Source organism: Eumetopias jubatus, unplaced genomic scaffold (assembly GCF_037043125.1).
Source record: "Eumetopias jubatus isolate StellerSeaLion01/CBP00866 unplaced genomic scaffold, mEumJub1_p1.0 scaffold_1, whole genome shotgun sequence".
Classification (NCBI taxonomy): domain Eukaryota; kingdom Metazoa; phylum Chordata; class Mammalia; order Carnivora; family Otariidae; genus Eumetopias; species Eumetopias jubatus.
Genome location: NW_028274807.1, coordinates 138,786,617 through 138,801,675, shown reverse-complemented (window position 1 = coordinate 138,801,675; position 15,059 = coordinate 138,786,617). Strand labels below are relative to the sequence as shown.

At 41.9% G+C, this 15,059-nt stretch overlaps 1 protein-coding gene across 2 annotated transcripts in view; it reads right to left on the bottom strand.

The window, feature by feature from the left end:
* Positions 1-15,059, bottom strand: part of RARB (retinoic acid receptor beta) — a 377,605-nt gene that overhangs the window by 202,352 nt on the left and 160,194 nt on the right. Inside the window, exon 4 of one of the 2 annotated variants that reach the window (XM_028099064.2) lies at positions 1,437-1,457. The exons of the other annotated variant lie outside the window; for it this stretch is intronic. Within the exon in view, the coding sequence (XP_027954865.1) occupies positions 1,437-1,457 (21 nt within the window). The remainder of the gene's footprint in view (positions 1-1,436; positions 1,458-15,059) is intronic. 2 annotated transcript variants of the gene reach the window in all.

The window sequence follows — 15,059 nt, the reverse complement described above, 5'->3', positions numbered from 1 at the left end:
GTGGCCTCTGAGCTACTGTCTCTTTGAGGATGTCAGCAGATGTCCTCTGTGATCTTGACTCAATTAAGAAGAAAGATGTATGTGACCTTCCCTCATATTCAACAGAGAGCTTCATAGGTCCTGGTGGATCACCCAGTGCTCATCAGGACATAGGCACTGCCACACACATCATGGGTCTATGAATGGGTCTACCTAGGCCATGTACCTGAAAGGGGAACTTCAACCAAGAGGTTTCTGAAGGAGAACAGTGATTTGTCCTAAGTCTTATCAACTTCAAAATGTCCCAAATGTACTCCAAAATGGACAACTTACAAACATCAAACAGAGGTCATTGTGTATTTATTGCCAGGTAACCTGATTATCTTGAGAGGCAAAAGGCACTAATCTTTGAGAATCTTTGAGTCTATGTCTGGACTACCTAGTCTTGCTTGCTTATTCCATGAGACTGAGGACATTCTTTGTCTTCACCCACTCTATGATTGGGGGGTCCTATTTTTTGGACCTAAAGAAATAAGCAATTCACTACTCTATGCCAAAGGAAGATATGATGCTAATATCCCTCAGTTAGAATAGAATTACCCTGTGCCTATAGCTTGCTTGTCTTCAAGCTGCTCCAATAAGTGTGACCATGGACCATACAGAGGCTCACCATGTTGCTGGTGGTAGTGAGGTGGAATGCAACTATACTTTGTATTTTGGATGCTCCTTTAGAAGAGAGAGGATATTCACCATAGGGCGATCGTCCTCAGATTGTAGTATTTTTGAATCACTTAAAGGGTTTGTTAAAGCTTGAATTGCTTGGCCCCACTCAAAGTTGCTGGTTCACTTGGCTGGGGGTGGGTCAGGGATAGGGTTTGAGAATTGGCTTTTTTTTTTTTTTTTTAGAATTTGCATTTTTAGCAGGTTGCTAGATGCTGCTGCTGCTCCAAAGACTACACTGTGAGAATCACTACTTTTAAGACTTTTCAAACTTGATCCCAGGTGGACACATGTAAAAGTAAGTGTATTTCCTAAAATGTGTATTTTCTTACGTCCGATACCAACTCAAGTGACTTAGACAAATAATGCTAACAGTGAGTACTTAGATAGTTTTACTGTGTTACAGGCACAGTCTAAGTGCTTAAATACATTATCTCATTTAATTCTCATAAAAGTTGTGTAAGAGTTGTGTATTGGCTGGGGTCTGAACAAAGGAATTCTGGCACCAGAGGCTAGAACCATTATACAACACTGCCTCTCCCTGCCGCCCCCGTTGCTTTCCCATCTTTGTCCTCCTGCCTGGGTGCATGAGCACATCTCTTCCTTTAAGAGAGCACCACTGGGAGCTTCCGCTAAATGCGATGCTAACAGCCTCAAGAATGTTGGAGGGTGGCCTTAGTCAAGTTTATTTTGAATACCTAGTAACTGTAAGAGAGCACAGTTTCTTATTTGCCTACACCTTGACATTTTGGGAGTCCCTTTGACTCAATAATTATTTTTCAAGGGATGTAGAAGGACTTGACAAAAAGAAAAATGGAAACATGAGTGAAGGAAGAGAAATGGTAAACAGGAAAGAGAAAATAATAAAGCAATAGGAAAAAGGGTAAAAATAACCAGATGGAAAGGTCAAGGTAGATAAAACATGGGAAATAAGGGCTCTACAGGAGAAAAAAAAATCCTAAAAATGAAGTGTGCGTGACAAAAACTCTGGGTAGATGTCACACTAAGAAAATAGAAATATAAAATCTAAGAGTAGAACCAGTCAAGAGGAGGGAATGCAGGAAACAAGGAGGGGAAATTAGGAGAGGGAGGGAATGAAAGATGCCATTAATTGGATTTTGAACTCCAGTTATTATAATTGGGCATTTAAGCTATATCAACATTCTTCTTCATCTTTAGAATATTTTGCAATCTTTGAAAATACAGGAAATGCCATTTGATTTTGTCCCAACTCTGGCCACTCAAGTTCTGGTTGGTTGTTTATTTTTTCTTGAGCAGAAGAAGTTTCACTAAAGGTTGGCATGTGGGATAAATCTTTGAGAGGAAAGGGGGAAATAATTCAGTGGGAAGGAAGGATTCATTATGACAAGGGCCGGGTCAGGGAAATGGCCACATAACTGCATTCCTGAGAGGAAAGGCCTGAGGAAAATGAAACCTGCAGGAAGGCTGTTTGCTCTGCCCTGGGATCGAGTTGGGGTCGCTGCAGAGGCCAGTCACAGAGCCTGAGACTCTGAACATTCTGTTTTAGATTAAGAGCTGGGTTCACTCAAGGGGTACAGTGTGGGGAAGAGTGTGGATGATGTCAGCTCGTCCAAAGGCCCGTGTCCTGCATGGGAGCATCTCATCACTCTGGAACCTCTCTAGAAGGTGGTTGTTCCATTAAATGGGGGCAAAGGATGGTGGGTTGGGGGGTGAAGGCAGCATCCACCTGTTACTCTACCCCCTGCCATCAGTTGTCCGGTTCCTTTCTACACACTTCTCTTTTGATGCAATAGGAAACTCCTGAATTTGAAAATGAAATGCTTGCAGAATTTATTCTCTCTTCCCTCACAAACTAGCTCCCATCCAGTCCTGCGGTATACGTAGTCACTCTTCCTGCAAAGTCTTTCAGAAGCTGTCCTCTGGGGATCCATCTCCCTCTTTCCCTAGAGCTCCCTTGATCCTAGAGGAGAGTTATCTGTGAGTCCATATTACTCTACTTCATTGCATCTAAGACAACACTAAGTCTTAGAAAGAGGCATTGTTATTTCACGTACCACCAAGAAAGAAAATGTCTGCTTACTCACCCACGATACATCATTGGTTATGAGATTTATCTCAACCACAGAGAAGTTAGAATGTTAAACGAACACTGTCAAATGTGGAATCTCCTCTATTGGACTCTTAAGTTATCTGCAAGTAGTGACTATGCCTTATCTCTTATCTCTGAAGTCTCTTATCTCTGAAGTCACCATCAAGGCAGAGAATAGCCTTTTGTATTTCTGAAGCTATCTTGCGAACAGCTTTAAATTGAAGAGAGCCTGAGAGAGAGACAGGCAGAGAGAAAGAGAGTGTGTGTGTCTGCGTTTGCTTATGCCTTTGCATAGGACATTGTACCCATTTTGTATTTCAGTTTTCCCGAGAAATTCAGACACCAGGCAGGGAGTGAATTTTGCGGGTCATATAGCTGATCAGCTCAGAGATGTCATGTGGTCTACTCGCGGTCACATTGCCAGTAGGAGTTAAAAGTAGGACCTTAAAGCTAGGTCTATGTCTAGCTTTTTCTCTATGCTTACTAAATTCAATACATAGTAAAAAGTAGAACGATACAGACCGCTCACGTCTCATTCCAGTTCCAGAGAAAAACCCTGCATTCGAGTAGAGAATGAGGAAAGTTCCTGTGCCTCTGTGTGCTCTAGCAGGGGGTCCCTTACTTGATCTCTGCGACAGCTACCTGTCAATGTGTGTCGCTCGGAGCTGATGGGGGGGAGCTTGTACACACCAAGACTATCTAAACAGGCCATTAAATGGTAGTAAAGTAACACATGGGAACGACAGGTCAATAAATCCCCAACAACTTACGTTGCCTCCAAGGAGCTGGCTGTTGCTGAGTGTTGTTGTGTTTACATAAAATCAATTTTACAAGCGATCTTAAATAATTAGGGAAGACGCCATCATGGGATATTCTACATTGCCGGTAGTATCTTCGGCATTCATCTCATTGATCCCTTTTGTTTGATATTGTGTGTGTGTGTGTGTGTGTGTGTGTGTGTATGTTTCCAAAGCGGCTCTCTCCTCTGATGGCTTCTTTATGAAATGCTGAAATTCTACCTGGTGAGGAACCAGGACACACAATTTTATCAGTATTTTACAGACTATAGACCCTGAAGTTACCCATCAGCCGACTCTTCATGAAGCTTTTTTTTTTTTAAGCTCAGCTCTTTATGTATTTTCCTTTAATTCTCTAATCTCAAGTGCTTAAAACATTTGGGGGGTAGATGAATGAGGGAAAGGGGTAGGTACCATCCGTATTAAACCCAGAAGTTGGAGGGAAAACAACTAGGTTGGGTTTATGACAACAATGAACATTTAGACTCACGTGGGTTTATCTCTTCATCGTCTAGGCTTCTGGGGGATGCTCATTTTCCCTTTATCAAGTTTAAATAAAATGGATCTTTCAGTGACATCAAGCACCCATTAATGATGCATTGCCCGGGGAACAGGATGGAGACAATGCTACCCCTGGGGATGAAATTTCCTTTTGGGACTCCTGTGCCCGTGATTCACAGACCAGAGGCCTCACATCACTTCAGCTGCTCCCTCAGGTAGAAGAGAGCCACTCTGGCTCGTGACGGTAGTGCTATAAATCCACATTTACCATGGGATGCCATGGGTTCCATCTGTTCCCTAAAGTGCCTACATAAACCAAGTCTCTGCACGCCATCTGCAAAGTGCCCTCGTGCATACATGCTGGAGTCTTGCGCTAATGCAGTGTGGTGATTTTGCAACTTCAAATAAGGCTCATTTTAATTGTCATTGTTAAGATCAAATGCTTTGCAGCTGTCTCTATGCTGCAGATGAAAAGCATTACTTTGATGGCTGACGTGATGAACTCTCACGTTCTATTTTCTCATCTAAATTACCACACTTCAGTGCCTGTGTCTAGTATGTGCTTAACAAATATTTTTGAACTAAAAAAAAAAATATGTGACTAGAAAGAGGTGCTGGCAGCAGCGTGGGGAAAATACCAGACTCTCAGCTAAAAAGCCAGGTTCTGGCTGTTGCTTAGCTGTGGAAGAGCCATATGACCTTGGCCAGGAGACTGAACCCTCTGGACCTCATTTTCCCCCTTTGTAAAATGGACATGTTGGATTAAGCGATTTAACCCTAGGTTCCTGCTAGCTCTAAAATCTGGATTTTAAATGTAACGATTTTTCACTCATGGGTAACTCTAATCTCGTTTGAATTTTCCTATCCAAGGAACATGACTCCATATGGAAATTCTGTCCTTCCTTTTCCTTGACAATCCCAGCTAAATCTTTATACAAACCAGCCCAGAGAGTTTAAGTTATCATTAATCACCTATTTTAAATGAAACCACATACTATAAAAGATGACTTAATTAACTCTGGCTGGTAATTTTTATCTGCTTAAGGAACCCTATTTCCTATTACCGTACTTTAAGTAAAAATAAAAAGCAATTTAAATAAAGAAATATCTAACCTACACAGTGCCATGCCTAGCACATAAGAATGCTTCTATTCTGTTAGGACTGTGTTTATATGACCTCCTCATACACTTATCTGCACATTTCTCCCTCTGTCTGCCTCGGGGAGGACAAAAGCAATACACAGCTCTGAACACCGTTTTGTCCAGTCCCCTTTTCAGTATGGTTGGTATTTAATCTAACAAGAAAAGCAAAGAAGGGACGATTAGACGAAGTCCAGGAATACCTGTCCTTTCAGTGCTGAAAAGTTCAATTGCATGGGGCATGTCTGAGAGGAATCTGTCATTAACACAATGTGCTATTTGTCCAAACATCTGTAGGTCACATTATTTCCCTATAAGCCAGTGAGAGCAAAAGCAAAACCAAGACGGTTATTAATCACTTACTCAGTATATCTCAAACAACACTGGAAAAAAAAAATGAACATAATGGATTGAAAGAAGATAACACAGAAGAAAAACAAGGCATTTTTCACTATTGTGAAATGAGCCCACCCAGGTCCCACCAGGGCCATGTTTTATACCCAGTATATTGGGTAGGCTCTGGGGGCCAGGAGGGGTTGGAAATGGGACCAATGCCTAACTAAGGACACCCTGGTAGTGCTCATATCCTCCAGAAGAAAACGAAAGCTCAGATTTGCACGTCTTCAATATTTGTGTTGGAATTGCTTCCACCAGGAAACCCAAATGGATGCAATGAGCCAAAGAGTCCTTGGGACAGCCTGATAGCATCAGACACAGGTAGACCTGGGAAGAAAAATTCAAGTGTCCATTAATGCCAAAGAAAAAGAAATAGTGCAGTTTCCTGGCTATCCACAGCTGTCAAGCTGATACAGAATTGCATAGGTGGGTGCACTTTTACACATCTGTCAGGAAAAGCCTGTTTCCAGATTAAAAAAAAAAAAATCTACTACTCAGGAACAGCACGTGTATTGTTGGCTTTCCCAGGAGGACTTCAGTTTTAGAGTAAAGTGTGGATTACAAGGTGACATGGAGACCTGGTTGTATTTGGGATCACAGGGATTGGTAATTACCCAGAGACAAAAGTTTCTTTTTCTTTCAGTGTTCTCTACACTAGAGATGACACTTTGATACAAATTGGAAGCATGTCTGATTGGACTCCGTGCATCCCACAAACATCAGTGGAGTCCCTACGATGTCCTATGCATCAGGCACTCTTCTGGGTGGTTAACACGGGCTTCCAGGGAGGTAGGACGGTAATATTGTGGTGGGTACCCAAAGTGGAGTGAGAAAAATACCATTTTATGTGGCTGATTCTACATACAGAATTAATAATAGCTTCTCTTTGAGGTTATCTTAATAAACAGTGCAGTATATTAGACCTGCAAAAAAAAAAAAATAATACACTAAGAGCTAACATTTATGGAGTACTCCCTATGGGTCAGGCATGGTTTTAAGAGCTTTACATGGATTAACTCATTTATTCCTCATTAATCCTGAAGAAGGAGGTGTAACATATCCCCATTTCACAGATGAGGATATTGAGCCAGAGGGAGGTTCAGTAATGTCCCTCTAGGCCACAGAGCCAGCAAATGGTTGATAGAAACTTGAATCCTGTGAGTCTGGCTTTGGATTCCATGCTTTTAATCATGCTTACTCAAAAAAAAAAAAAAAAAGATATGGCTAAAGGATTACAGCTGATCACAGACAGAACCTCAATTTTGATCGGTACATGTGTCCCCGCATACAGCTGTTTATGCACAGAGAATTTAGCAGTAAAAAGGGTTACACAGATTCTCTCACCCAATAGGTGAGTATCTATTAATGGCTAGATAACAAAATATAGGCCCCCAAAGGATCTAGGTTTGTTTCAAATGAATGTATTTATTATTTAACTGATATGTGACAGCCCCTTTTAGTCCTCTTGCCCATCAGAACTTTAAAATGGTACTTCTTCAATTCCAACAATTAGTTACAAGAGCCCAAGGACCCAAAAGTAACCAATCACCTTGCCTGACTCAACCATCACCATATCACTGCAGGGCTGCTGGAAGGTGATAACCATTCGCATTAAAGCAACCACCTCACACCGGAAACGTCGCAGTCGAGGACTGATGGCTGTCATGTTGCCTACAACACTTACAGTTCTCTAGACATAAAATAGCCGATTCAGCTCCAACAGTAGGGTGGTAGAAATACATTGTTATTATTGAGAAGGCACTGGCCCACCTACTATGTGTAGGGGCCTGTATTTATTCCCTAGTTCGAAGCTAATGGTTTTTCAGAGGTGGAATATGCTGATGGAGAATAATTTTCCAGGCTTTATGTTCTCCCTGGCAGATATCCTGTAACAGTTTTCGTATCCAGCACCTTGGAGTAATGATTTTTCATTGTTTTTTTGACAACCTGGTCTATTTCTCCCTGCTTTATGTTTTCAGGAAAGGCTGCTCTCAGACTGGAAGATAAGTAGTGCTTCCCGCACTAAATAAAAGGTATGGGTTTCAGAAAAGATACTCAGGAAAACACAGCAAACGTAATATAATCGGAGAGTCTGTTCTCCCTTGTGGAGTTTTTCTGGATGCCGTCCCATTGTTCTTTCCCAGGCAAAGTCCCAGTTAGCACTGCTCAGTGTAGCTAAATTTCTGCTAGAGCCATTAACACCTGAAGACAGACACCTTGTTCACTCTGAAGAGCGCAACATAGTTGTTAGGCTGACCTCATTCATCCCAGAGGGAGTCTGTGGGGGCACATCTTCTGTCTCTCCTGATCCCTACTCTTCTTGCCCCCAGAGGCTAACATCTACTCTGGCTTCTGGTTGGAGATTGATTGGCTGGTAAAAGGAGACTGAGGTTGAGATGCCTACGACGCCCCCCACCCCGCCCAGTTCCCTCCCAGGAACAACAGGTGGGCAGCATTCTACCACAAAGGCCCCAGCTCCTAGAGGTGGCTCCTATCCACTCCGTGACTTGGCCGCTGTGTCCTCCCCGCCCCCTTCAGGTCTAGGCAGGATAATAAAGTCCTGCTATTGCTACTACCAGAGTACTTCTTTGTCTCTTGTTGATCGCTCTTAACCCTACCCACACCTTTATTTTCTCAATTAACTGACCCGTTTTCTGCCAGGAAGATACCTGATACAAAGTCCTGTCTGGAACAACTGATCCTGAGACTTGCTCTTCTGTTTCCTGCTGCCCACTGTCTCTTCCTGCATGATCTAACATGTGAACCTGCGAACTCATCTTCATGTCTGACTATGCTCTTTAAATGCTGACCCCGGGCCCCGGCTTCCACATCCAGCTGTGTCCACTCAGCCTTCCTACTCTGACCATTCACGCTGCGCATGTTTCTCTTTGTGCCTCTGAAGGCGTAGGAAGATTCCAACTCAAACATGACTTTGTCAGTGGCTTGGAATATCAAAACACACCTGAAGACTTAATGTCATCATGAGCCTCCTTCACTGTTTTTGAATGGTTTTGGTTTTTGCATATAGAATGGTTTCCCAGGGACACCTGGGTGGCTCAGTCAGTTAAGCGTCTGCCTTTGGCTCAGGTTATGATCCCAGGGTCCTGGGATCGAGTCCTACATTGGGCTCCTTGCTCAGTGAGGAGCCTGCTTCTCCCTCTCCCTCTGCTGCTCCCCCTGCTTGTGCTCTCTCTCTCTCTCTCTGACAAATAAATAAATAAAAATCTTAAAAAAAAAAAAAAAAAGAATGGTTTCCCAACCATGTACTCTATTGAGCCGTACTTAGCTCTGACTTCTCATCTGTGAATTACTCTGGTTTCTGGCTCATTTTTTTTTTCCCCTGCCTATTAGTCCCCCAACACCTGAGGTGGGACATCAAACCAGGACAAAGAAAAATGGCTTTTCTTTCCGGATAGAGTTCAAGTCACTGATAGGTATGTACCACTGACTTACCAGTTAGAAGGAACTGTGAGAGGTTATGTGGGCCATCCTCTGCCATGGTAGTAAAAGGAAGTCTGTAGTCCCACCAGAAAAGAAGAAAACTCCCAAAATGCAGATCTTAAGACTATGAAGCAATTAGTTCTTTAAGTGCTTCAGGATATTGGGTACTAGCTTATAGACTGGACTTTATAGTGAAAACTGATTAGGGAGGAAACATTTAGGATCTCTCAAGCCTAATAGGATTATGTATTCTAATCTCTGGCAGCTGCTTCTCACTCCTTCTCTTTCTAGCCCCCCAAAAGCAACATCTCAAAAGTATGAGGTCTTTCATGTGCCTTCTAATGGCCTTCATTGTTTTTCTGGACCCTCCTATTCACTGGGCCCTCACTTTCCTCCCTCCCTCCCTTCCTTCCTTCTTTCCATCCTTTCCTTTTTTTTTTTTTAAAAGATTTTATTTTTAAGTAATTCCTACATCCAACATGGGGCCTGAACCCGTAACCCTGAGATCAAGAGTCACATGTTTCACCACCTGAGCCAGGCAGGTGCCCCCGCCCCTTGATTTCTTATGTTGGCTTTTCCTCTGACAGAACTTCAAGCTCAGTCTTGGGACCCCCTTTGCCTCCGCTCTACTCCTATTCTTTCTCTTCTCTCCCTGTCTCTTCCCTCCCTTGCTCTCTCCAAGAAATCTCATCTTGACTATGACTTTCAAAACCATCTCCATGCCAAGGACTCCAAAAGTTATACCTTTAGGCTGACCTCCCTCCTGAACTCTAGACTTGTGTATCTAACAGCCTACTTGAGTTCTTTTCTCCCTTGGATGTCTAATAGGTATTCCAAACACACATATCCACGTCAGGACATGTGACTTTCCTTCCTACCCAGTGCTCTCCACCCAACTTTGCTCTTCTGTTACTCTTCTTCACGTCAGTTAAAGATACCACTGGTCAGCCCATTGTTCAGGCCACAAACCTTCTTTGATTCTTCTCTTTCTCTTGCACCCACATTTCTAAATTGCTAGTAAGTCCTGTGATGCCACCTGTAACACATATTCCAAATTCACTTATTTCTCTCTCTCTGTAATTAGAAACCACGATTTTCCCTTGCCCGGAGCATACTAAGCCTCCTAATTGGTCTTTTGGCTTCCACTATTATCTCTCCTACAAACATTTCTCCTTGGAGTAGTCAGAGAGTGATTTATTTAAGTCACTGGTTCTCATTTGGGGCTGCTGTTGTCCCACAGGGGACATTTGGCAATGTGCGGAGGTATTTTTGGTTGTCACACTGGGGAGAATGGGTTCTATTGGCATCTAGTGGGTAGAAGCCAGGGATGTCGATAAACCTATGCACAGAATGGCCCCCAACACAAGGAACTGTCTGGCCCCAAATGTTAACAGTGCCAAGGTTGAGAAACCATATTTAAATGGAAATCAGACCCTGTCATATACCTCTTTAAAATGCTCCGGTGGTTTCTGCTTATATTTAAAATCCATACTTTTTACCATGGCCTCTAAGGCCTTAAATGATGTGGTCCCTGTATGCTTGCTGAGCCTTATTATGCAAACCTGTCCCCCATTCTTACTGTCCCTCAAGCAGACCAGGCTTGTTCCTCAAGTTACTGAAGAAGCTGTGAACCTGAAATGTCCATCATCCAGATTTTCACAGGGTTCAAGGTCACATGTCGCCTCCTTAGCAAGGCCTTCCCTGACCACCCAATCTCAAATACTATCATATTTCTTTCTTTCTCTGTACTTTCTTTCACACTGTCATATTTTATTTTATTACTGTTATTTTTTCTGGTTTACATATTGCTTCTGTATTGATTATTAGCTCAGGAGAGCTGGGAATATTCTTACCCTTTATCTATAAAGCCACAATAAATGGTTTATAAATATTTGCTGAATAGATTAACTTTATGTTTGTACAGTAAGTGTTCCCTGCTTTGTGTGTCTTGAGTGACCTATTAAAGAACATCTATCTGCAAGAATAATTTTTGCTCCAGGACCAACATTTTTCAAAAACACTTAATGAGCACTTCCCACAGGACAAGTACTCTTCTCATCTCTAAATGTTTATAGTCTTTTCTTCACTGGTCTTGGAGATTTATCCATTCGTTCATTATTTCAATAATCAGCATGTCAGAAACCATGGAAGGTCCTTTGCTCTTAACAGACAAAAAAACATCTCTAGTCCTCCAGAAACTTCTCAGGCTTGGCTTGCCTGCACCACCTTCAAGAGATCAGACATGATAATATTACTTCTCTGCATATGATTTGGCCCATGAACACTGCTGTGAGCTGGATGGTGTCCCCCACCACATCCCTTCCCCCACCACCAAAAAGGATTTGTCCAAATCCTAACCTAGTGAACTGGTGAATGTAACCTTATTTGGAAAAAGAATGTTTACAGATGTAATTAAGGATCCCTAGAGGAAATCATCCTGGATTATCCCAAATCCAATGACTAGCGTCCTTCGAAGAGACACAGAGGAGATACGGACAAAGGAGGAGAGGGTTCTGGGGGCGCCTGGGTGGCTCCATCGGTTGAGCATCTGACTCTTGATTTTGGCTCAGGTCATGATCTCAGGGTCATGAGATTGAGCCCTGCATCAGGCTCCCCGCCCCAGTGGGAAGTCTGCTTGAGATTCTCTCTCCCTCTCTCTCTGTCCCTCCCCTTGCTTGCACTCTCAAAGAAATAAACATTAAAAAAAGAAGAAGAAGAAGAAGAAGAGGAGAGGGTTCTGGAAATGGAGGCAGAGATTAGAACCATGTAACTACAAGCCTCAAAAGCTGGAAGAGGTAAGAAAGATTCTCTTTTAGAACCCCCCAAGAGGGAGCATGACCCTGCTGAATTTTGGACTTCTGGCCTTCACAACTGTGAGAGAATAAATTTCCATTGTTTAAAGGCACCAAGTTTTTGGTCATTCTTGAGGGCAGCCATTGGAAATGAACACAAATACTTGCAACCACATGCACCTAGCACCTCAGCTTGTCCCTGAGATTCTCCTGGCTCTGGCCTTTGCTTTTCCAGTCTCATCTCCAGGTTATGAAACTGTTTTCCATATGCCACCCCTTTTCCCAGGCACACAAGCCCTGCTTGAGTCAGACAAGAATATTTATGTTCTCTAAAAACTCCCTCTTCTTTTATGCTTCATCTGGTCCTTTTGCCTGCCCTGTTCTTCTACCCATTTCCCAATCTAGTTAAGCTAGTGAACTCCTACTCATATTTCAAGGCCCAATTTATATTGCCCTGGTTCCTCACTTTCACTTACGGCATTTCTGGAAGCACTTTACTACGTATGGTATCAGTTACTCCCCTATGGATTCTCCAGAGCTTGGAATACCTCGCTCTACTGTAACACTAATTTTATGCTACTATAATTTGAGGATTAAATTTTATTCATTAATTTTAATGATAAATACAATCTCATTTTAAAAGAGCATTCTAGATAAAGCCAAAGTATACCTTTAACTACCCTTACCCAAAACTTGTTCTCCCCAGAGATATGGTTTGTATGTTCCCATTTTATCTGTATACATAAATCTTAGAAAATGTATATTATTATTTTATGTGTTCTTTAAATTATACAAGTTATATGTATGCATGTGTGACTGTGCATGTATGTGTGTGTGTGTGTGTGTGTGTGTGTGTGTGTGTGGTTTCTCAGTTCTCTTGAGATTACCCTCTAGGTGCTTATCAAAATCAGAATAAGCAAAAGAAACAGCTATGTAGTTAAAAACATGGAAACTGTGTTCTACACCTACTTCCCTACTCAAATGAAAATAATTATAATTGGAGATGTCACACAACCAGTCAAAAAAATGCCATCAGTATTTTGACTATGTAATTAAATCTATGTGTAAGTAGGACTTTACAAGAACACATAACCATGGCATATCTCTGCTTCCTCACTTGTATTTATGAAGCAACGCATGTGGACAGTTGATTCCTCAGTGAGGAATTACTCATAGGGACCATGATCATCTGCCAGAGTTTGTAGGTAAGAAACGGAGGCCAGGGAGAGAAGAGGAGTAATGGATCCCACCGGCTGACCCTTGGGCTAGCAACACGTACAATTAGGCAGACTGCATTTAAACTGTAATGAACACACCTGGAAACCTGCTTGCAATTAGAAAGGGATAATGAACTCATCTATCAAGGCCAGGTCTATATGTCAGCAGCTTAGGCAGCATGACCAGGAATGCCTTGAGATGATGTGGGTTTTCAATGGAAACACATACAATTCCTCATAAGCAGAATGCTGCCTTTTGCATTTGTGTGCAGATATATTTTTGGTCTTTATATGAAAGAGAGTGCATGTGTAACTAAACAACGCATTGTAACGAGCATCTCTGAACTTGTCCGTTTTTATAAACATGATATACATCCTAATTATGGCAAATATGAATGATAACTGCTAAATTTTTTCTCATAAAAGGTGGTAAGCTATTTATTACCACTTTGTTGCCTATTGTTCTGTTCAAGGAATTCTTTAGTTTCTCTTAAATGCAAGAGAAAAATTCTCAATTGCCTAGTCTACAAGTTCCCCAATCCTCACATTCCATGGAATGATTAAAAAAGCAAAGCAATAAACAAATTTAGGGTTTGTTAGAGCTTGCCAACTTTTCATTCTGACAAGGAAGGAAATTCAGAAAGAAAAACAAGTTATTTACTGCCATCTCATTTCATAAAAGGAACAATTTTTAAGCTCTCACCCCCTCCCCAAAAAGGTCAGAAGGACATTCCAGAATAAAGGGAAGTCTTGTGGCTTAAAGAAATTGGGTTTATAAAAAAATGTAAGTTTATAAAAATATTTTCTTGTTGCACAGAAGAGCATTAAAAACTGGATCACCTACAAGCCTGTGGTGGGAAACAACCTTTCCAGCTTGGCTGCTTTCATATTCCTTTGAATCTTCTGAAATTCTCCTGGGAAATCCAATATGGCCACTGTTTCACTGGGCTAGGGGGTTGGTGCAATTCCACCAGCATTTATTGAGGCCCCACTATGTGCTCAGCCCTGAGGTAGGTGCTTTGCCAAAGGACACTAAAGCAGAAATGCTGTCCTATAAGTTAAGATGTGTTCATTCCTGTGCTCCCTTTTGCCATTTCAGCCGGGTGAGTTTCCGACAAAAACCAGAATATGGGGAGAAAATTCTTAAGAAAGTGTGTTGGATGCCATTACGCTGGGTGTTGAAAGAGAATGCTCAAATGCTACCACAGCTTAGAACTTTCTGCCAAAATGATGCCCATGCCAATACTGGAAACACAACTTTCAAGTACACATCAATAAATGAGTCTATCTTTTGCTTTTCCTGCTGGTTATTCCAACCTGAGGGAATGCTGGAGAATCTTTTTAGAATTCTAGTTTCATTGTTCCGACTGACAAGAAGATAATGGTGGAGTATGAACTCTTGTCTGGCATAAAGAGAGTACCAGACAGGCTGCCTCTTTAGGGTCATCCCCTCCTTCTCCTCTCTCAATCAACTTTTTTTTTTTTTTTAATGACATTCTGTTGCTATAATCCTGAGGATTCTACCATAGAGAAGGTAAAAATGGCTAAGTTTGGACCCAACTATGTGCTCACCACTCCGGGAATAGTCTGCTCACTTCATGAGCAAACTCAGGCCTGTGAACTATTCCAGATGTGAGGGTAATATCTGGGAAATGCTCTCCCCCAAGACCCTTGAAATAACCCATTTTCTCTGTCCCACAGAGAGTTCATTGGCAGAGATCCAGCACATGCAAGCAATATAACAAACAACTCTCAATTGAGACTAATAAGAACAAGTCCCCTCACAAAGGTAAACTTCTGAAAAGAGTGGCTGATTGGTGTTTAGGAACTATAAGCTATAAATAATTTGTGCCCTGTAGATTATTTCATTTATTTAGTGATTCCTCCCCCCCAACCATTTTTAAAGGTCTGTTTCCAACAGTGTTCCAGGAATCTTAGTACTGTCTGTGTAGATTCTACAGCCCCTCTGTTAAGCTGATCATTTGCTTCACACAATTAGGACTCA